The 23503-nt window shown below is 36.8% G+C and overlaps 2 protein-coding genes and 1 long non-coding RNA gene across 9 annotated transcripts; 1 reads left to right on the forward strand and 2 right to left on the reverse strand.

The window, feature by feature from the left end:
• Positions 1 to 1469: 1469 nt before the first annotated feature.
• Positions 1470 to 8024, reverse strand: LOC122535511. Of its 3 annotated transcripts, none has more exons than XR_006308188.1 (3): positions 3672 to 4118; positions 2516 to 3313; positions 1470 to 2215 (listed from the first exon to the last, which is right to left on the reverse strand). It is a non-coding gene; the product is annotated as an uncharacterized LOC122535511 (long non-coding RNA). The 3 variants fall into 3 exon arrangements; XR_006308187.1 differs by lacking the exon at positions 3672 to 4118 and adding an exon at positions 7807 to 8024 and having other exon boundaries at positions 1473 to 2215; XR_006308189.1 differs by lacking the exon at positions 3672 to 4118 and adding an exon at positions 7807 to 8024 and having other exon boundaries at positions 1475 to 2215; positions 2674 to 3313.
• Positions 8025 to 8444: 420 nt separating this feature from the next.
• Positions 8445 to 20780, reverse strand: LOC122535506 (xanthine dehydrogenase/oxidase-like). 5 transcript variants are annotated; one of them, XM_043667099.1, is made up of 25 exons: positions 20628 to 20780; positions 15070 to 15119; positions 14820 to 15000; positions 14559 to 14690; positions 14239 to 14395; positions 13725 to 13944; positions 13333 to 13553; positions 13159 to 13261; positions 12954 to 13081; positions 12743 to 12865; positions 12500 to 12667; positions 12121 to 12402; positions 11907 to 12011; positions 11532 to 11745; positions 11202 to 11385; positions 10823 to 11119; positions 10664 to 10746; positions 10397 to 10590; positions 10156 to 10314; positions 9953 to 10081; positions 9732 to 9862; positions 9413 to 9665; positions 9017 to 9113; positions 8836 to 8946; positions 8445 to 8726 (listed from the first exon to the last, which is right to left on the reverse strand). In XM_043667099.1, the coding sequence occupies exons 1-25, from the start codon at positions 20651 to 20653 to the stop codon at positions 8659 to 8661; spliced, it is 3816 nt and encodes a 1271-aa protein (XP_043523034.1). In that variant the 5' UTR covers positions 20654 to 20780; the 3' UTR covers positions 8445 to 8658. The 5 variants fall into 5 exon arrangements, with proteins under 5 accessions (XP_043523034.1, XP_043523036.1, XP_043523038.1 ...); XM_043667101.1 differs by lacking the exon at positions 20628 to 20780 and adding an exon at positions 16094 to 16231; XM_043667103.1 differs by lacking the exon at positions 20628 to 20780 and adding an exon at positions 16076 to 16185.
• A 489-nt stretch (positions 20781 to 21269) lies between these two features.
• LOC122535510 (SNAPIN protein homolog) lies at positions 21270 to 23461 on the forward strand. Its single transcript, XM_043667107.1, has 2 exons — positions 21270 to 22953; positions 23085 to 23461. The coding sequence occupies exons 1-2, from the start codon at positions 22802 to 22804 to the stop codon at positions 23410 to 23412; spliced, it is 480 nt and encodes a 159-aa protein (XP_043523042.1). The 5' UTR covers positions 21270 to 22801; the 3' UTR covers positions 23413 to 23461.
• Positions 23462 to 23503: the final 42 nt, after the last annotated feature.

Consider the following 23503-nt stretch of genomic DNA (forward strand, 5'->3'; position numbering starts at 1 on the left):
GACCAGACCAGACCAGACCAGACCAGACCCTCATTCTCTCCACCGTTGTAAAATTTGTTATCAATCCTCGTACCGTGATTCACTCACGGTGGTCTACACACCATCGAACGTCGTCGTGTGCAGCATACTACACACACACACATAACGATCCGCCGAACTAGCTATACACGCACATACACACACCATTAGGCGCGTGTGTGTACAGCGGTCTCTCTCAATAATTCGTGCTTACATTCGTGCCGAAGTTTGTGTAACTCGAGATCGTGTTCTGAGAAAATAAATATTTCCCAGGCGTTTGCGCGGCACGGGTGGAAACGTCGTAACAACGAAAAAACGACAAGCTACTCTACCGTGTGTCTACTAGTGCACAGACGCGGGGATTACCTCACCGGGGTACACCCAGCGTGTAATTCGAGCCCGCTTCGATTCCGTTTACCTCGAACTGACCGGGCACAGACAGAGACAGAGAAAAAGAGAGAGATAGAGATAGAGACAGATATATATATATATATCCCCAGGCGTGTAACAATTTTTCCCACCCTTACGTAACCACGCCGCGGAATCCGACCAAACATCACTCGCACGGTACATAACCTCAAGTCGAAAACAACTACGAGATGCAGAATAATCCACTGAAAATCGACGCGATCGAACGATAACGGGTATCTATACGACAGAGAACATTCGCTCGAACAACACGAGGGAGGAGGCAGGAGGGGAGGGCGGACTTCGAATTTCAAGGCTTCGGTTGTAACAGTGCTGTTGTTATTGCGTCATTCACGTTATTACGTCTGCCTTCGCCTCGTACACGCAAAAGGGTGTAAAGTCGGCGGAGAAGAAAAGGGAAACGAGGAGGCAGCAACGCGGCAGGAAGGAATGCAGGCGCGAGCGAAAAGCAAGCTTGTGCTGCGAGTGATAATGCGCCTGCCCGATCCCGGGACACACGAGGTGGTGTAGGAAAAGAGAGAAGAGAGCCGCCGTTTAGAAGGACGGCGAGTCTCTCCTCTAGCCGTCTCTGTCGATCGCACGCGGGCTCTGGCAGGCTGGCTGGCACTCCCGAAATAATGTTTAACCGCGACCGGTGCAAAATGGGAGGGGCGGCGAGAGGAGCGGCGCAGGCGAGTGAGGGGGGAGGGGGAGGTTGTGTGGCGCGCGAGTGCCGCGCAGCACAACCGCGGAGGGTAGTATAGATAGGAGGTTGAGGAAGAAGGAGAAGAAGGAAGGAAACCGAAGGATGGGATCGAGCGAATGGATGGACGCGGAGCAAACGAATGGATGGACAAACGAAAACGAACCGGTTACATAATTCGGTGCCGATGTCACTCTCTATGCGTGCCTCGGCGATTCCCCGGTCCAGACGGCGGACGCGTATGTACCCTTTCCTCGCGTGCAGCGGGGCTGCTCGACGACCACCTAACCTTTCGAGCAAGGCTCGGGCAAAGGAACGGGACACTGACAGAGAAACGGACAGAATTTTCTAGACTGCTATATGCATATGTAAGGGGAAAAATAAAATTCGAGAATATAAAAGTATCCGGAAGAGGGACGAAAATATGGAATTTCAGAGCTTTCGTGTGCTACACGTGTATCCATGGTACATGCGTGTAAAAGTGTAAGAAGCAGAAGGCACACGAGCACGAATTGGAGGATTGGAGGGGTGAAGAGAGAGAGAGAGAGAGAGAGAGAGAGAGAGAGAGAGAGAGAGATGGACTAGCCTGCGGAGGAGATGGTGGATTGGGTGGGCATCGATGGGCGGAGGGGTGCTGGGGGTGGTAGTGGCGGCGGCGGCGGCGGCGGCGGCGGTGACTGTTTGCGGAATGGCGAATCAATCGGTTCGGGGCAATACTCACCGCGCGCTGATGGTCTGCAAGATGTCTCGGGTGTCTCGTCGAGGTGGCAAGAGAGAGAAATTTGATGTCACATACGCCGCTTCATCAGGCCACTGCGCGCCGTTTATACCACTTCTGCCTTTAGCGCTTGGCGCTTGCTACTAAAAATATACTCACTTGCCGTGTATTTCCCCCGCTTCACGTCTTGTACCGTGACCGACACATTTATTCGCGCGTTTCGAAGCACTCGTTATACTTGCAACCACGAACAAACGGATCGCTCGATTCCCCTGGATCGTGTCACGGACGCCCGCTCGTCGCCGTGTGTTGCTGGCTGCCGCCGCTTGTCGCCGCTGCTGCACACCGAGGACGACGACGACGAAAGACTGCCAAAAGGAACCAAGAAAAAAAAAGAAAAAGAAAAGAAAAAAGACGATCCTCGTGTCTCCTTCTCCCGCATGTACGCGTTACACACACGCGGTCCTTTCTTTCTCTCTTTCCTTTTTTTCTCTCTCTCTTTTTTTCGACGGGCAAAGATCGTGGATTTGGAACAGAAAAGGGAAACAAGAAGCAGAGAAGAAAGGAGAAAACGAAGAAAGAAGGGAAACACAAACGAGAGAGAGAGAGAGAGAGAGAGAAAGAGAAAGAGAGTTTAAACGGGAGACTCAGAGGGGGAGAAAACGGACACAGAGAAGCGAGAAGAAACAGCAGCCTCCCAAGAAACGTTAGGTTTCGCGCGGCGCGACCTAACGAAGCACGAGACCCCGCGCGACGCACGAAAATACACACGCAGCCCCCGGAAAGCTTCCCGTCTCTCTGACTCGAGGCGCGAGGAAACGCGTACCAAGTGAATCCAGTCGACACACCGGCGGAAATCTCTCAACACACTCTAACACACCGGAGAGAGGAGAGGAGAGAACCAGAGAGAACGGTGGCGTGGGGAGGTGGTGGTTTTTAGGAGACTAGACTATACACACGCATGTATATACGTACAATATGTACGTATGTGTGTATACGTCGTGTCTCGTGACGAACAGGGAAGAAAAAAGGGGAATTATCAACGAGGAGCGGGAGAGGGAGGGGGGGAAAAGAGAGAGTTTCGACGAGAGGAAACGATAACGCGGAACGGAAAAGAACGAAAAGAAGAAGAGGAAGAGGAGAAGGAGGAGGAGGAAAAGGAGGAAGAAAGGACGGTGGTCCGTCGACCACAGGACGGTTATCAAGGCAAGAAGGAGGGAACGCGTAAGAATGTAGCACAAGAGAGCCCGACGTCTACGAGGAGAAACACGCACGGGAAGAAACCGAGGAGAGGACGAAATCGCTACTTCTTACTCTTTCACCGCGAGGCGCCGCGTCGCGACGCGCCGCGCATGCACTACTATGCCGACGACCGTTGGAAAATCACTTCTCCCTCCGCCGCCACCACCCCCCCGGGCATCCCTCCTCCTATTCCTCCTCTGGTCTCCTCTGGTCGTGCATCTCCACTGTAACAACGGAGAACACCTATAACCCCAGGCACATTCGGTTTATCTACGATGCGGCCGATATGCGATTTTTTCTTTTTCGCATTCTAGTGAAAAAAAGGGGGGTGTTTCGTGGTTTCTTTCTTTGTCCCCTTTTTCTTCGCGACACTGACTCTACGATACTTTCCCTTCACTCGTGTACGTTATCGTTACTAATGCCTTTCCCTTCTGCTTCGTCAGCCACGGAACAAAAGAGGAAGAAAAAAAACAGGGAGAGAGAGAAAGAGAGAAAGAAGGAAAGAAAATGGAAGAAACTAAAAGACGAGTTTCTCTTAGTTCTTAGAGAGTTCTGGTCAACACTATTGAAGTAGTTCGATACCGGTGCGAATTACGGATATCCACCGAGACGCAGGTCGATGTTTTTCCTTTTGTGTCGTTTTTCATAGAAGCTGGCCGGGTCAAACGTATCGTGTGTTATCAGCGGGCAGCGAGCCACACGACGTCCGCGCATGGACGAGCCTCGTTTGCGTGCGCGCGCACGCGAGCGTGTCTTCCGTTTTGCGAGTATATCGCTGGCCTCGTGTGTCCGTTCGTTCCCGCAAGGCCGGTTTTATCGGAGACGTTACACGATTCCTCTTTCTCTATCGTCCTCTCCCTATGTACGCTGTTCCATCATCGTTGTACTCGATTTTATTCGAATTTCTGTACCAAACGCGTGCGTCAAATTTGTCTCCACCTCTGTATACGTATGTCTGATTTCTTTTTTTTTCTTTCTTTTTTTTGTGTCTATATACGCGCGTGCAAAGTTTCTTTTCTCTTTTGGTTTCAAGTTATCAAACGTAAAATATATGTATATATTTTTCTTTTTTTGCGAAAGTGTACGTACATATGTTCCAATTAGCTGTTTTCACGTGTCGGTGTTCTCGCAAGAGAAAGAACAAGAGAGAAAGAGAAATACGGAGGAAGGAGAAGAAAGACGAAAAGACACGGACAGAGTGCACGCGAGAGAGGCAGAGAGAGGCTGAGAAAATCCTTCGTGCGCACAAATTCGGTGTAAAGCCACTGGGCAACCGATCTGCGCGGTACTGCGGTCTTCGTTCGACTGTCCTGTCTTTGCCGTCCGAAACGTTCCGAGTTCACGCGCATGCGCAGCTGCACGCCCCGACCGCCCAACCCTCTAACACACTACCCCCGTTTTCCATCTCTTTCCTTTCGTTTCTTTCTCTTTGTACCATTTTCATTCCTTTCTTCTTCTTTTTTTCTTTTTTTCTTTTTTTCTTTTTACTTCCCACCTTCCCTTTTTATCATTTTCATTTGGAAAATTTTATTACTCGAATAACATATATATATGAAACGTGTGCTTTTTTTTCTTTTTTCTTCTGGGAAAATTATTTAACGAGGTTTTATTTCAGAACGATGATTATTGTACACACAGACGCGTAAAGAGATTTTCGTTGTGTACACACTCGTGCGTGTGTGCGCACTGTGACCGGTTATGCTTCACTTCCCTCCACCCCCTAACCCCTTCGTCATTTTGCGGAACGATCGAGGAGCGCGCATACTCGAAGGAACGTTGAAAAACTTGAAACCTTCCGGACTGAGAGGGGAGATGGTTATCTCGTACGATCCACCTCGATGATATTTCTTAATAACTCTCGATGATGCTTCTAGAGCGAGCAGATTCGCAGAATTTTAACGTCGGCCGAGAAAATACCGCAGAGATCGCGCAATTACGTTTCCCTGAGTCCCTGACCCGTCCTACGCGTACGCGAGCTCCACGCGAACCAGCACTTTTCAAATATTTCCAACTGCATTCTTCGTTCTTTTTCTACTTCTTTTTTTTTCAACAATTGCTCCCGTAACTTGTGCAAATTAAAAAAAAAGAACTTGTAATTTTCAATTTCACTTTTGGAAGGGGGTGTATAGTTGTTCCTGTGCCCGATGGGCGACCCGCGCGATAATTCAACGTGTCTCACCCTAAAAATATAAGTTCTCGACCTAGAGGATTTCCCGTTTTCTCCAAAGAAAATCGGCCGATTCACCGCATTGAGAGCCGATGATCTTTGATCGCCTCTGCAGAACGCATGCCGCGCATGCCCGAGGATGCTTCCAAAACCTCAAAACATTTTCTGCCAAGAAAAATTCATCAAACCCCCCCTTCCTCTCACGGTGTTCACCGCTCCAACGGTAGAACGCGACTGGCCCGTTCGATTGTGCGCCTTAGTCCAATAAATTATAAATACACGTACCCCGTCCATCAATTGATCCCGCAATAATCGAGAAACGTACGAAAATTCGATGTACAATATGATTGATACACGCGAAAAAGATCGTAGATGAATCAGTATACGATCCTTTTGTCAACGTTTGACATTTAAGCTTTTTTCTTTCTCAAAATTTCTAATTTTATTACTAGGTTTTATCATTAAGAAAATTTAAGGCCTCATAGAAAAATTCTAAACGACTAACGCAAGATATGAATTTTATCAATGTTCATTACATAAATGCGAAAAACCAGATGATATTTCTCTGTTCTGTGAAATATTCCGGAGATTGTTAACGTTAGAGGCGAGCTTAAAAAAAGAAAAAAAAAAAAGAAAAAGAAGGAAAAATGTTTATATGAAGCACTCTTCTTACTAACGATACGCTATCACGTAATTCCAGTTCAAATAGGTTCTCATCGAAACAACGTCGCCTTGACGTCACGCGTGTCGTTCAAACGTGTACATTAAAATTATGCTGCCATTAATTTCGCAGCCATGTACGGCAGGATTAATTTTATTGCGGGGAATTAATACAATTAACTTTATTTTGTCACCGACGACGACGACGAGCAACAATACTGACGTCAAACGACCGACACCAACAATTCCGCGAACGTTTGTTTCCGCTGAACAGGGAAAATGTTAATTTTTTTTATACGTGAAACGTAATTAAAGAGTTTCTATGACATCTCTTTCTCTCTCTTTCTCTGTGTGCGCGTGTCTGAGTGTTTGTCGGTCTAATCAATGATAATCAAAAAGTCACGAGCTCTTCGTTTGTCGTGACATAACCTACTTGATATCACATTTCGCTGACGGAAGGTAAAAGTACGTGAGTTTTTATCTGTTTACGTAAGATTTGCGTGGCGCCACCTAGCGGAGGGAATTTGAACGTCGACGTGCCCGCGCATGTCCCAGTCGATAAAGAACTTCACCATCTTTATCTCTAATTGCGCGTTTCTTTCGCGCAATTCGAAATTCTTACTTTCAAATTTATTCCTCTGTCTGTCTAACTTCTGTCGCTAATTTTTGCCAATTATCTAATTCGAAACGTTTGCGCGCAAGTCGAAAGATTGTGATACTTTTATTTGCTGGCATTTAAAAAGAAATACTCTATATTCCGCGGAATAAAAGAAATTCTTGAAAGTCTAATTGAGTCCGCTAAGTCCGTTCATACTGTCGTTTGTCAGACAATCCATATAGGATGAGATCGAAATACATATGCATGAAAATCGCTTTGATGAAGCTAATTTTCAGACCAAAGACTAGATAATGAACAAATGCGGAAACTCTAACGAATAATATTACTATCACGATATCACGATATAACGTATTCTTGTACATTCACTTTTAAGTTTTTAGATAATTCAAATTTCCCGCCGTAGCAGCCCACCTGCTTGTTTACCATCAGAGCAATTTCAAAATAACGATCTTTACGTACCCACGACTGTACAAGTATACGAACGTAAACCAACTGATTATTTAAATGATTATATTCAAGATGTGATTAGCATTCCTGAATGTAACGTCTAATTACGCCATCCGGTTATATTAACATAGATAAGATTAAAACGTTGCTGAAGAATGCAATATTCATAAATATGCATCTACGACTTCATGAATCACGAACTATGTCGCAGTTCCCAACGAAAATTGTAAAAAACATAAATTACGTTATTATCAAAAAAAAGGATCCAATATTGAAAGCAAATTGATCTTTCGTAAAATTTAAAAAATAAAAAAATAAAAGATTATTTGTAAAAGGTAAAAATTTTGTGTTTTTATTCGAAAAAATTTAGATTGAACAAATCATCAATCCTGAACTGACAATTTTGCGATACGTTCTGGTTACAAAAATATTTCGAAGATTTCAAATATTTAATATTTCGTACGCATGTGCTGTATAAAATATTTTATCGGGGTCGCGAAAGATTCTGATTTCTCCGTTTGAGAAGTTCATTCACGAAAAAACATAATTTGAAATTCAGGATATTTTTTTAACCGCCAAAAAAAGCCGCGCGGGATAATATGGCGGAACATGCACCATTTTGAATGAACGCTAGTAAGGTTAAGATTCAAGATGTCAGTGAAAAAGATGCAAATTATAATTAACATATATACTGTACACATGTTTTAAGAAAATTCTCGATTACTCCCAAAATTATATCTTTCAACGATATTTAAATCGAACAATATAATGATACGATATTCGAATTACATAAAAACTACGTAGTTAGAGATAGCGTCACTCACCGATGACGTTCCAGGACTCTTTCCATGGCCACAACATGCACTCTGCCGATGATTTCTTACGTTCTGCAGTATTTCCACGCTATAGGAACAGATATTATCACTTCACGCCCGGTTATTTCATGAAAACCGTAGAAAGTCGTAGGAAAGGAAACGGAGAAACGCACGATACACTCGCTTCTGGGCTGCCGCGCGCAAACTGAAGCCCAGTCGGCTGCGCAGGAACTTAAAAATTTGCTACTGCGCACTCGGCAACAGAACCGTGCGCATTGCGGTATCAAACCTACAAATTTTAAATCTTTTTTATATTGTTTTGTTATTAGAGCAATTTAATAATTATTAACGAATTACTGATAATGTAATTATACTTTTAGATAAATACAACGACCTCTCTACAATTTCTATCGACATAAATTGCTTCCTTTTATTCGTTTGTCTGCAGGTTCTTTATGAGCAGGATACATTACTGTATGATTTTACACAGATTTATGGGTAATTTCTTGCAAACTTTTTGCACCCCTTTTTTACGCGGGAATTTAAATAACTTTCTGAAATTAATGTATCAATTTTAAAAATTATATATTGCATGTCATATTATCATCGTATGTTATATGATATATATTATATGAATGATATAAATATAATATTAATATAAATTTTACTATATTATTAATTTATTAATATAAATATAACAATTTTATATCATTTATACAAACTACAATATTTGGCAAAAATGTCATTGTTTCACTGATGACATTTATTTATTATAAATAATTGCACATGATGACATACAACTGAGTTTTTAATAAGCATTTAATAACAATATTGTCTTTTATTTAAAAATAAATTTTTATTTCAAAATACCATTTGTTCTTTGCTGGTTAAACTGTTCAATAATATTTTCTCGGTAGTAGCAGGGCCATCTATAAAGGAAGACAATTATAATTAGATTATATTATTACGTTATGTTTTCTATCTCCACATCAAATTCAGTTCAAGTTTAATCAAATTACAAGAGAATTTTTTTATTACCTAGTCTGTTCCATAAATCTTTGTTCCCAGCGTCTTTCCTTCCTGAATTAAGCGCATTACAAATCGCAATAAGTATCACGTAACTCAAACATTGCGGTGGTTCACCGGCAGCTATAACATTTAATAAATTAACATTTTGGATTTAAAATTATTAATCATTCTTCTTCATTTATTATTTTACCTTTTGAGCGAAGAACGCTTAGTGGATTGGGGGCATTTCTCCGGAAATAAACCCGAAAATCGACAGGAATATCCTTCGCGCCTGGTGGTTTATAATTCTGTAAAAACAAACATATTTTTCAAAGTTACCTCCTACACATAAAATGATGTAAATCAAGATTTTTTAAAGAGAATTTATTTGATCAAATATCTCAAATTTTAAAAGTATTACCACTTTTATTTCATAGTTAATTAAGTTATATCTTTTCTTCTTCCGAGTTTTCATGACAAAAAAAGTATAATAAACTCTTCGTAATAACAAGTGCATAGTGTTTTATGAGAATTAGTAATAGAATTACTCGACTATAATTCTTAACACTCCATATTTATATTAGATTAAATAAAATCAATAACGCACCCAAGTTCTATCATTCGTCAATTGACCAGTTTTGGGATCATAAATCAGATCCTCGGAAGTCCAGTAACCCAGACCCATCACAAAGGCACCTTCCATTTGTCCTAAGTCTATCTCTGGATTCATACTTCTTCCAACATCTTCAATTATATCTACTCTATGTATTATATGCTGCCCAGTTAACAAATCAATTTCAACCTCCGCTATAGCCGCTGCATAAATCGGATAAGCTTTAATATCATCTTTTGCAGTAAACCTACAAAATAAATATTTAGAAAATATATAATATCTATAGGTATCAAATTATTAGAAATACACGTACATATATCGGGCACATAAATCAACATCTTTTGAATATGCTTTAAATACTAATTCTTGCCACGAAGGGTTCCCCAACTCTTTCTTAATAGGTTCAAGTCTCTTTACCAGTTCTTTGCAAGCCATCATGGTTGCCTAAAATTGTGAAAAGTACACATGTATTTTTAAATACAACTATACTATATTTTTATGAATAACGCAATAATAAGTCAAAATAAGTCCTACGTATGAACAACTCTCGCTAGTAAGACTACCGCCAGTAACAAAGTTGTTTGGAGATGTTAGATTATTGGTTGGTTTTACAGTAACCAACGATAAGTCTATTCCCAATGTGTGTGCTGCTATTTGAGCTACCTACAAGAACGAAGAGAAAAAGAATTAAATTTTACTGCTGTACAAGCTTTATATTAATATATTTTTTCTGGTACCTTGGTATTAATTCCTTGGCCGCACTCAATTCCTCCGTGAGTAACTGAGACTGTGCCATCTCGGGCGTAAATTGAAACAAGTGCGTGAAACTGTCCCCAAACACCGAAGGGATACATAAAAGGCAACAAAGCTATTCCTTTCTTTTTCCATCGATTCTCCTATAAAAATTACAGAACTGCTTAATAGATTAATGTTTCACTTTATGCATACTATGAATCACAGACATTCGAGCATTCTTACATTATTGAAAGAGTCTACAGCTATCTTTCTCATCTCGTAATCTGCGTTTTCAAGCAGTTGATCTATCATAGGGTTCAATGCTTCCTTGTGTTCCGAACGCATGTTCGCATACCTAACTTCCAACGGATCTTTCCCAGTAATTTTTGCTATGTGCTCCATTATGTTTTCTATCATTGCTATACCTTCGATCGAGCCTGTCAACAATTAGAAAAATTTAGGGAGAACCTCGCTATGTGTGATTTATCGTTTATTGACGAGTTGAAATACCTGGAGCTCGACACCAAGTGTTGGAAGGTAAGTCAGTTTTGATGTCGAAGCCTTGATAAGTCCAAGTAGAGTTATCGTAACAACTGAAATTCCCCCGGAACGAAAGTTAAGTTAATTTCCTTAAACTGTGTATTGCAATATATATATTTAAATATTCACCTTTTGAAAGCTTCCCCCGATACAGGACTATGAAATTCATTAAAACTGCAACCGCTGTTGCCCCAATGCTTTGAATTCATATACTGAATGCGACCATCGCTATCTACGCCGACTTCATACTCCTGACGAGTATCAAAACGCTTTCCAATAGCCTGCATGTTAGCTTCTATTGACATAATAAATCTAGCCGGTCGATTTAACTTGTAGCATACTAATGCACAAGCGCATGCCACTTGCGACGAACGGGATATTTTCGCGCCGTAACCACCTCCCAGTCTCCTCACATTTATGTTAATACTGTAACAAATAAAAAGTATTGTTATTACAATTGATTAACAATGTTTTAGCTGCTAATACTTGCTTGTAATAAATATCTTACCAGTTGTTCTTTATCCCAAGACACTCAGCTATGGCCACTTGGATCAGATCGACCCACTGACTTGCTGGATAAACGTCCATACCATCCTCTATTGGCACACAGACGCAAGTTTGAGTCTCCATAGTGTAATGATACTGACTTCCGCATCTAAATTCTCCTTTTATTACGTGTTTCACGTCACTACCTACGAGATTTAATCAGAAACAGTAACAATCGAGTTAAAAAAGCGTGGTAATTTTTATAGTAATCATACACAAATGAAACGAGAGATTTGGAAGAAAGGAAATACGATCAAGTGTTTTCTTTAAAATAAATATTTCGTTAGAACACCTTTGTTTGTCGCTTCAGAGTTAAACATTTGAAGTATTCTGGATTCGTCTTTGGACCTAAGCACATCCTCAATTGTTAACAATAGTTTCTCAGGTGCGACATCGACGTACGATACGTATACTTTTTGCGCTGCTTTATTGGCAATTGCGTAAGTTGTCGCGGCGATCACACCAACCGGCTGCCCAGCGTATTCGATATTTTTGTCTACAAACAACTTAAAACACAACAAGCAGATAAGTACAAATTACAAATTTTAGACATTTGTAAGTAGATTGCAGAAATGTAGAAATACAATACTTGTTACAACATTTAGTTTTATTTAGTTCTCACTGTTTCAGTTGTATTTATAAAAATTTTAATCTCCGCTTAACTTACTATTTCATCAGAGATCATCATCATTTCTTGAGCGCTTGCTGGTATGAATACATTTTTCCCAGGAATGTCTTCGGCGGTATAGAAAGCAATTACTCCTTTCATTTTCTAAAAAAAATACATTCCGAGTTGTAAATAGATAAATAAATAAATAGAATTAAGAATTAACGATTTCAGAGATATGTTTTATCAAACAAATTGGTAGTAAAAGTAATACCAGCGCTTCGGAAGCATCGATTTTATTCACTTTTCCATTGGCTATTGTGGTAAGAACGAAAGCACAGAAAACTTCATCGGGGAACGGTGGAATGTCATTCACATATTGAGCCGCGCCGGATGTTTGATATATGGATTCCAATTTTGGCAAAGGCTGATTCAGAGGCCATAGATTCTTATCGGTTTCGAAGTTCTGTTTGCCTGATGATAATCCACGCTCCAAAATAGATGCACCGCTGCGTGCTTTTGAATTCACATTCTCAGGCTTAATACTTAGAATGCACTACAAAAAAAAAAAAAAAAAAATGATTTCATGTCTCGTTGAAATTTAAAAATTTCACCGTTCAGAATTTTAATCATTGTTGTCCAGCGATATAAACCTTGAACAGAAGCCCTTCCGCAAGCGTCTTTCTGAACTTTGGAGAATACTCAGGCAACACATAATCAGGAAGAAGTTCATTGTCCAATCTGTTCAAAGCTTCTTTGACTACTTCCTTGTCGAAGATAGATTTTCCATTCAAGAACTTTTCAGTGTCCAATGCATGCAGCTGGAAATGTCAATCCTGGTTTAAACGCATTCCTCCGATCATCACCCCGTCAGGCAAATTTGTAACTTCACTTACGAAATTCTTGTTTATTCCGCCAAATATGATATTCGGTTGCTCGAGAACTTTCCCAGCTCCATTCAATTTGAACAGGAATCCTGCATTCACGTGAGCATGAGCATTTTGTGCTCGTTGCATTATCTACACAGTCCAATAAATTCATCTTAAGATCACTATCTCGTGTAATCCAATTATTTTAAATATCGCTAGAAAAAAAAGATATGTATACTTTGTAAGATCTGTACTCGTATTCCTTGCCAAGCGCCGGTAATACTACACTGTATATAATTTTGTGTCTCATGTCAAAATCCAAGAATTCCAATGCAGTCATGCTGGTCTTTTTGCCACCGGTTTCCACTGTTTATCAAAGAAAATTTTTTATGATATATACCTTATATTGACGTATATAATTCTATTTAAACTTTCTCAGTTACCTATGTGCAGTTGCGCTCCTGCAGTTTCCAATATTAAAAATAAATCTGATGGAAATTCCCGATGCGCATGCTTGATCATTAAATTTCCTGCTATGGATCCAGCCTGAGATACAAAATTTCATCACTGATAGATGATTTATATTCATTACACGCGTGTCAATTACATTTACCTACATTTCTCACTGGAACGCTGGCAATTAAATCAATATGTTCGGCTAAGTGTTGCAGATACTCGAAATCTGAGGCTTTCGAATACTTTTCAAACGTTTCCATTGCCATAGTAAGTGAAACATTTCCTCCAACGACTAAAGACGTGCTAGTTTTATTTATAACACGCAAATCAGGTATATTGTTAATATCGATGATCATGTCCGGTGTTTCCAATCGATATACACCTGTAAAAAGGAAATATGTAATAAATAAAATGTTTCAAGTATATGGATACGAAGATTATAAGATAAAAATGCGACTTCTTTAATTCTTACGTACTACGATAGCAAATGATAAAACATAATATGAAAGCAATGATAAAACAATAATATAAAATAGTGGTTATTAATAATTACCATGTGCGGTGTTACCACCATGCAAAACATAAGTTTTATCGGGATTATTTTTAAATACTGTAAATAAGTCATCAACTGACAGAACCTTATAGAAATGACTACCATCCAATTTCATATCAATGTTGTCTTCTATATTTTGGACGACTGTGTGGCAATCATTGCACTCATTTTCACATGCCAAGCCAGTCCTTTTACAAATCTTTTTTACATTGAATAATTCCTAGATAACAAACAATGCTTTATCAAAAAAAGATTAAATGATGAAATCAAAGTAAGTGCAAGAGATAAAGCCTCAATTCTATAACTAATCAAAGTATCAGAAAGGAACCGAAATTAAAAAAATATGTAATGCAAGGGGAGAAATTGCTTTTGCAAAACTGTGAATCTGCATAAATATCCGTAATCATAAACGTGTGGCGATTTGCTCGTCGAGAATTGTTATTCATCTTTGAAGTTTCGTTAGTGCGAAGTAAAACAAATTATCACATTGGTCTTAATATTATCTTCAACCTACTTCGATATCTTCAATCTCCTGAATAAGATGTTTTGGTGCATCACTGGCAAATGATTTGAATGTGTCCAGAATCGGCCGATAACCAGTACAACGGCATATATTACTTCCAAAGGAATTTTCTATCTGCTTCATCGTCAATTTTTTACCTTGCATTAAGCTAAAAAGGAACATGGAATTAATTACTTCTTCATTCTTATTTATTATATTACATAATTTATTATAAAATTAGTCTTTTATTCTTAAAAATGTAATATATTTATTATAACTGCATAATATTTGTAATAATATATATTATATAAATATACATATATGTATTATACCTGTACATGTTCATTACCATTCCAGGTGAACAAAAACCACATTGGGTACCATTTTTCCCAGCCAATGCTGCTTGCAGAGTATGATACCCATCTTTCTTGCTACCCACACCCTCAATCGTTTTGATGGCCCATCTACATTAAAAAAAAAAAAAAAAAGAGAAGAAAAACTGAGATTTAAAAACGACTATAGGCTAAGAACGTCATAGAGAAGTATAGTTTGAATATTAAGTTTTAGAAATATCACTGATATTCAAAACTCACCCATTGCAGATGAAGACTGGTATCAAGCAAGAGTTCACGGACATTGTTTCACCTTTGATTTCCACTGACACGACACAAACACCACAGCCTCCTTCGTGGCACATGGCCTTTGTTCCTCGTAATTTCGCATAATCTCGAATGAAGACGTTCAAGGATGTATCAGGAGGAATATCTCCCAACACTGGAAATTGTAATACCGTTGTAATTATTGCTATCGATTTGATTATACATATTTGATTATAATTCATACCAGTGTAACTCTGTCCATTGATGGTGAATTCCACAACGTCCTTGTAATCCCTGCAACGAATAATTGTCTTTTAATTGATTCACTTCGAACAACACTGTCGCAATCAATTTAAAGTAACGAATAATTTATGATTTGTAATTGTGGCCAAAAGATAAAGTTTAATATGATATGATTCCAAATTTAAGGAAGCACAACAGCGATGCTAAATACTAACATATGTATATTTATATACATATATTTATTTATATAGTACTTTTATTTATATTTAGTTTTGTCTTTATTTCACAAATTGGTTTCGTAATTGCTCTACCACCACTATCTTATGGATGAGACAAACTCATTCTGAACCGTCCGAAGCGTTAGAAGACTATGTTTATGCACTACGAGAAAAAAAATCTGTGCTATTGTTGTAATGGAGCGGATCAATTAAATGCACTATCCACGCACACTTGCTTTAAAAATAAACGTGCTGAATAAATGAACCGTTAGATTCATCGACTGCTTTTGAAAATGAACGATGCACGAGAGAGTGCAATGAAATGATGACATGAGCTTCCTTGTTATAATTCTAAAATTATTATACGTATTTTGGTTTGAGAGTGAGAAGAGACATGCTCTTAATTCTTAATTTTCCATGAAAATATTCATGAAATTACAGTTACAAATAAAAATTTGTTTATAATAAAATGTACTGATCACTGTACTAAACTTAATACAATGATATTATATAGACATGAATTAATATAATATCTATTATATTATCAAAAAGAAAGATTGATATATCGTAAAATTAATTGTAACAAAACTATATGACAACACAGGTTTTCGTAGTACATACATAATTCCCATCACTCTGTTGGAATCAAGGTCACGAGAAGACCGTCAAACCGAACTCGCACACAGCACAATGAAACAAAAATTTTATCCAGCTTAACAAGCCTAATGATGTACGCACTACAGTCATTTGTGAAGAAGATATCAAAGTATGACGACAAGTGAAAATTACACGCAATCGAAACCTTACATAAGAGCCGACTGAAGACTGAAGGGAACTCAAATTGGAAATGATAGTGTGCTACCGAGTAGAGGAGTACTTAACTCTCCACAATTGCTAAGTTATCGGTCTAATCAGCATAAAGTGGCAACGTAATTTAGAACGAAACAAATCTCCCAGTCATTATCTTATATTCTTTTCTTTTAAGAATTTTCTAAGCAATTTTTAGACCGATTTATTAGATACTCATTGAATGTCAAGGATTTCTAAATTATTTATATCCGTTTGATCATATTTCAAAGTAACAAAGTTATTTTTGTTATTATTCAAATGATTGCAAGTATTTTCAGCAATATATCTACACTATCATAATTTATCTGCAATGTTATATTTATCTGAAAGAAGTAAATATAATGAAATTAATCTGCATAAATCTGATTTACAGTATGAGATTATATACAGTACCTGCATATCTGCTTATACTATATATAGTGAATTGCAATTATATCATGTAGATAGCTTTTTTTTTTATTGCCTGAAGAAACTATAAATGTCATAAACTTCTTCCTACACGACTAATGTTTTACTAAAGAACAATTATTTTTCTTCATGATAGTTCATAATCTGGTTCATAGATAAATGCAACAACGTAAATGGTGGTAGTCATCAAACGCGATATATTGCAGTAAACACAGTCAAACAACGAATGCAAAATTTCAAAACTAATTATATATATTTTCTTAGTCGCCATACTGCAATTTGCCAAACTGTCCAGAAAATTCAGAACAAAAGTCAAGGGAGATTAGTCTGAATTTTTGCCACCCATCAAGCCTTTTCTCAGAAAATTATGAAGTATTCTATTTCTCACATACGTCTTCTGAACAAGTTTTGTATAAACTCTTTTATAGAAGTGAACATCTCAGCTCCAATTAAAAATTTCATGGATATATGTACATGTTTATGGATATATGTATACTGTTGAGGATCAACGTTTATTTTTTCACTGAAAAAGAAATTATTGTTATCTTCATAAATTACTAAACAGTATAATATATTAGGTATTATATTAAATATTTTAATATAACAAATAAATCTATAATAAATATAAATTCATTAACAACAAATATTCAATTCAATTATATTTTAAATATTTTTATTTTCTAAATGTGTACTCACTGTTACTTTTGCAACAGGTGATCTTGATAATTCAACATTAATTGTATCAATTTGATGAAATTGTGAAACTGTGAAAAGAAGTAGAAATTGATCAGTTTTGCTTCTAACAAGTTTAGTCAATAGAGATTCGTTTTAAAAGTTACAAATTCACGTTGTAAATTGGTTGGTACATGTATTTTAAGGATACAAATAGCGCTCCTTAACAGTGAAACATTTTTTTTTTAAAGAGAGATACCAAACTTTCAAAAGGATTCTTAATCGTCAATTTAATATTAATTCCCACGCATTGTTTGTCTAAAATTCTTTCATTGTTTCAAATTGTTTCATGTCAGTATGTCAATGTTTGCAAGTTTGCAAGTTTGCAATGTTTGCAAGTTAATTATATTCTTGTCTTCAAACCTTGTTAACTATTTTTGTATATGTATAATGGCTTTTTGTAACCAACGTGTCTTCACAACGAAATTTTTGTATATTAAGTCAACATAAAAAAAAAAAAAAAAAAGAAGAAATTCAGTATCAATTAAATAAACGACGGCGTAGAATGACAAAGTAAACATTCCCTGTAATTTTGTTATCTTGTGTAATTATTTCTGAAAAAATACTGTTTCATTGTTTACGTAATAGGCTCCGATGATAGCTGCAAAACGATTAGACGAAAGCACAATTATAAAACCGAAAATTCTTGTTATAATACGTATAATTGACTGATTAGGATAAACGAAACATTGTTTGTCCTCGAAGAAATTGGTATCACCTACGAGTAACAAAAGTTTCTAGAAATTTCCTTCTTAAATTATGTATAATTTGTGTATATGGGAGAGAGAAACATCGACAAACAATTATGTCTGCTTATACGTAAAGTAGGTTCAACTCTATTATGGCTTGGAATTTTTTTTCTTTTTCACCTCAGTACTATTTTCGTTCCCACGAACAACAAGAACCTCTTGGTGCTTGGGAAAACACTTGCGACATTATCGGTGTTTGAATAATTAAAATAGATATTGACTACCTAGGAATTTATAGTGTAGATTACAAATATAATTGTAATACAAACTGTCTAAATTACTTAATATAATTATTGTCTGTTATCTAATATAAATATTAGATAATTATTATTATTTTACTATCTAATAACAAAATATATAAATTATCCATGGAAAAACTTCTTTTCCAGATTAAATAGCGTGCGAATTGAAGTTTATATTTACATACGAGTGCGTTGCCCTTCTCTGTTAATTTGTCATGCACCACCGATTTATCGAGCAAGCGCAATCACACGCGTTACTTTGATACGTCGCGAGAACAATCTCCTAGATCCCATAATAACATAAGCAATAGGCAGAGGCATCTATAAAAATTGCCTCAAAATTTCGTGTGAAAAAAATCCCTCAAATATAAAAATATCACTAACAATTATTATAATATTTATTATTATATATTATTATATTATTTATATTATATAATAATATTATATTATATTATTTATAATATTATTATAATTATTATAATATTTTTGTAATAAAAAAAAATTACCCATGTGTCCATGAGTGTTCAGTAATATACATAAGTATGTTTCTATGCGCACTTGATTATACGCAAACTAGTAAATCACATCACGTTACTAATTTAGAGAGTTACACAATGGCATTGCTGTTAATAACATACGTATCAAACCAGTTTTGCAACAAAATACAAATAAACTTCAATTAATGACAAATTAATGCTACGTTACTAATAGATCCTCTACATTCGAACAACATTTATTTTCCGATAATTAATCAATATTTTGACCATTTGTTTTTCCTATAATGTCAAACATTTTCTGTCACCCATATATCTTTTTCTAAAACTACAATATTTGTATTATCAGTCAAGGGAAGTAACGTTTGAAATTTGTTATTCAAATAAGAATTTAAAGTGAGGACTACTGTGATGAATGATTCAAGATTTTAAAATGATAAAACATAGTAACAATAGTTGATTTACTAGCGATTGCCAACTATTGTGCAATAATCTGCAGTAATGTCGCAGTTTAGCCTCTAGTCGCTATATGATTTGTTTGATATCATTGAAGATTCTCATGTAATCACATAATGAATTCCTTGTTCTTTACGGGTAATTTAATCGTACAATTCGCAGAATTTTTCATCTTCGCGAATTCCGTATTTTTAGTTTTAAGTATTCAATGATAAATGAATAGGATTCAATTGATCAAAGTAATGGTAAAATTTGAAAATTTCAATAAAACTGCAAGGTCCCTCTGTTTGATGTCGATTATTAGCGTCATCATGTGAATCATTCAAAAACAAACAAACAAACAAAAGAATCGAGGAAATCGTTGAGCAAACACTCCTATCGCGTTCAAATATCTCAATTAATTTTCTTCAAATCTAAAAGCAAACAAACAAGAACACCCGAGAAGTTTATCTTCGACAAAATACAAGTCACAAACAGGTTTCATAACCAGATAGCGTTTCTTACTATTTCTTACAACCAGTTTCTTCAAACTCCAGTTGTCACGTTCGCAAAAATTCGATCATTCGATTCTGACAATTCAGTTGAGTGATCGACTGCAATCTTGACTTGCACTGTCAAGAACTTGTATTTGCAACATGATTGATTGCTTTCAAATGAGTTAGTATGAACTTTTACTTATCGTGAAAGGATTTATTTCAGAATCAAAAGAGAAGTTCGTTCGTTTTTCTTCAACATGTTGCGCACCCAACGAAATCGGATCTCAACAATTTTTTGCCACTTTCTCTTCTGCGGAGTTATGCAAAGGATCACGCCGTTCAACTCTATGACTCGTTATTCGATCCAATTCAGTTATACTAAAAATATTGGTTATTAAATATTTTTATTTAAAATTATTGAAAGCATAATTTTAACGAAAGCACTGGGAGTCTAGAAAACCTTGAAAACGAGATGTTGAAAGATGTTCAAATACTGCAATCTTCCATTCTTTGATTCTTGGGATGCTCCTTTCACGGTTTTCACGTTCTTTCAACACAAAGTTGGATCATTTTAACTTGTGTATCACTTTTTAAATAGTTTCTTCGTGAACCACTGCTATTTTATCTGTTCTGGTCAACGTATAAAGAAAAAAAAATAAATAAACGGCGTGAGAATTTTCCTATCCCACTATATATACACATACATATAATATCAGTAACTATTTATTAAAAATTTAGCTATTGGAAACACAAGTTTAACGAAAGCACTGGGAGTTTAGAAAAATGTTCAATGTGTATATGATATATGTACATATAATATTGTGATTACAGGTAAAACGACTATGAAGTTGTCTAATGAAAAATTGATGATTATACAGATTAAAAATTTCTAGATACGGCTGTTGGTACAATGATTGCGACAGGAAATTACTCACCCAACGTTGTTCCGAATGCAGTTCATATTCACAAATATTCAGGCTGGAAGTTGAACGATAGAAACGAGGGATCCGTGTTGCACGACGTGTAGGTAGCGAGCAAATTGAACGAAATCACGAATGTCAGCAGTTGTCTTTGCGAACCTGTGTGCTGTGGCCTCCCACCAACTGCAAAAATAAAATAGTTACATACAAAAGCAATGAGTTCAAAGAAGACTGTTTTATACGAAGATTTGATTGTTGAAGAAAACCTTCTTCTTCTTTCTAAGTACCTTTCTTTCGCCACTTTCTACTTGTATTTGTTACCAACACGTATCATCTTTCTTGTTTCCTTTTTTTCATGATTCATTGAAACAGCTTCTCTTCCATAATATCAATTCATTGCCTCCTTAAGTAATCTTCAAAGTGTTTTGATAACATAAGCTGTTTCTCATTGATTAGCTGAAAATAATCTAACGTTTCTCCATCAATTAAAAAGCAGGGTCATTTTTCTTTAACAACTTGGAAGGGACCTTTTGAACGATGAAACTCGAAAGTCACGTTCAGTCATGTGGAAAAAGATGAAGCAAATGTTGATCTCCCCTCTTCTCACAAGGGTGGGGAAAAGAAGAACGGACATATCTGCTAATTTCAATAAATACTCTATTAAACGCCATTCATGTGTTACATAATAATCGTTTACAACATATTCGTAGCGCAATAATGATATCAATGACGAATACAAATTAACCGTAAATAATAGCGTCTCAACTAACATATCTCGTGTGTATTTTACGATGTACACCTCCCGTTACTTTTCTTTTTCTTTTTCTTTTGTCGAATTTCACGCACGTGAATTATATGACTATCTATATTTATAGAGAGACGTCCTGACAGAAGATAGAACGGAAACAATGAGATGCAAAATATGGCATACTAGGATTTTCTTTCTTATTTTTCTTTTTTTTTTTTTTTTTTTTTTTTCCTTCCTTCCTTCCTTCTTCCTACTTTCTCGTTCAGATATCCAAATGAAACGCAAAATGACTACGATAACGCACAATTGTTCATGTCATAACAATCACTTTGTAACTGATCTGCGACGTATATAAGTATTCACGAATCCATGCTTTAATTATGCTATCACTCTTCGAGACAAAGGGTTAAATCTGCTTCGCGATTTTTCAAGCCGCATTACCTCATTTTTCGGCACTCTTTTCTTTCACATCTGATCTTCGATCGATACGTTTGCTCGACCAACATTAATCTTAACACAGATATACCTCATTTACCGAAAAAGGGAAAATTCAAGGCGGTTGTGACGAAATTTCATGCATTTTCCTACACGATTTCCTAGAATTTTGTTCATAATGTTTGTAAATCATTGTAATTTGTGTGTTGTGTAATTTAAATATATCACGACATATACGTATTATATATTCGCAAATAAACGCGTTTGACTGTCCCAATTAGAAAGAATAGATGCACATATATACATGTACGTATATACTTATAGGTAACATTCATCGCAAATGTTTCACCAATAGACAATGATGTAAAAACTTGTTTTGCAGCAGAGATACATATCGCTACACCCGATAAACGTCTATTTCCTACAGTTGTATATATATACATACACGCATACGTACATACATAATTTCACATTTTCATTTGCATCCATAGAATTTATAATTACGACATGGCGTTTTTTCTTTTTTTTTTCACAAATGACTTTCAAACCATGCGCAAGTCGGAGCAACTTTCTATTGGATAGAAAATATTTGACGCGAAATTTCCTCGCGTTGTTAAATCAATGTCACTATATGTATATAATTGTCTATATAATTGTCAGTGTCTATATAATTGTCAAACTAGCGTTTGGTTGAAATTTTTAATGCGTTGATCCGACTCGATTCTAACCTATTCTATGTCTGCTATGAAAATTCAAAGTCAGGTAAAGTACGATCCCATTCAATGTGAACACATCTTTATAAATAAAATATAAAGTTACTAGCAGAGAGTGTACAGAGTCTCACGTTTAGAGGCAAGCGTTACAAATTTCCCCTAGATGTCTAGTTGATCGTTTGACGAAAATTTCGCGGAGGTTTAATCGATGTGTGACCTAACCTCATTAATGAGGCAAGTGGCGCCATCTGAGAAACCAGAAGGAAAGAAAGTAGGAAGAAGAGTCCAAAAACATGGATGTGGACACAGCGAGTGATAATACGTCCATCGATGACAAAATCGACGACTTTTGTGAAAATCCAACAAGAGATGCTCTGACAGAAGGTCTTATGAGCCTTTTGAAACCGACGGTGGATCAATTGGACGAGAGAATTCGCGCCACGAGGTATGCGTTGTTTCCTTTTTAAATATGTATCGCAGCGTAGGTATAAACACTAGCGTTTCAAAAGTTTTCGAAAACTCGGCGACGTTCACGTTCGACCTTTTATTTACCAAGAAATTCATTGGTTTCCATAGAATATGTCAGATAGAGTTGAAACAACGGATTGAGTCGTTGACAGAGGAGTTGCAGAGGATCAACGAAGGGTTGCAGTGCCCGTTGGAAACGGACTCGTACGTGAAAAAGCTGATCAACGCCAAGCACAAAATCACCATTGTCAGTAACATTTTACAAAGTACGCAAGAACGGTTAAATAAAATTCATCAAGCAGTGGAGAGAAACACGGCGAAGAGGAAAGCTTTGCTGGATCATAGCCCTTCGTATGGTAATGCTTCTAATATTTTAAGTAAGGAAGAACAGGCGGAAATAGAAAAAGGGAGTAACGTTTCTAAGGAATACGAATGAATGATGATAACAAGCGTGAGATAATTGTGATAGCTGGATCTAAATTAATATCTAAAAAGAAAGAAAAAAAGAAAGAGTAATTGTACAAAAA

This window comes from Frieseomelitta varia, unplaced genomic scaffold (genome assembly GCF_011392965.1).
Source record: "Frieseomelitta varia isolate USP_RPSP 00005682 unplaced genomic scaffold, Fvar_1.2 scaffold_730, whole genome shotgun sequence".
Classification (NCBI taxonomy): domain Eukaryota; kingdom Metazoa; phylum Arthropoda; class Insecta; order Hymenoptera; family Apidae; genus Frieseomelitta; species Frieseomelitta varia.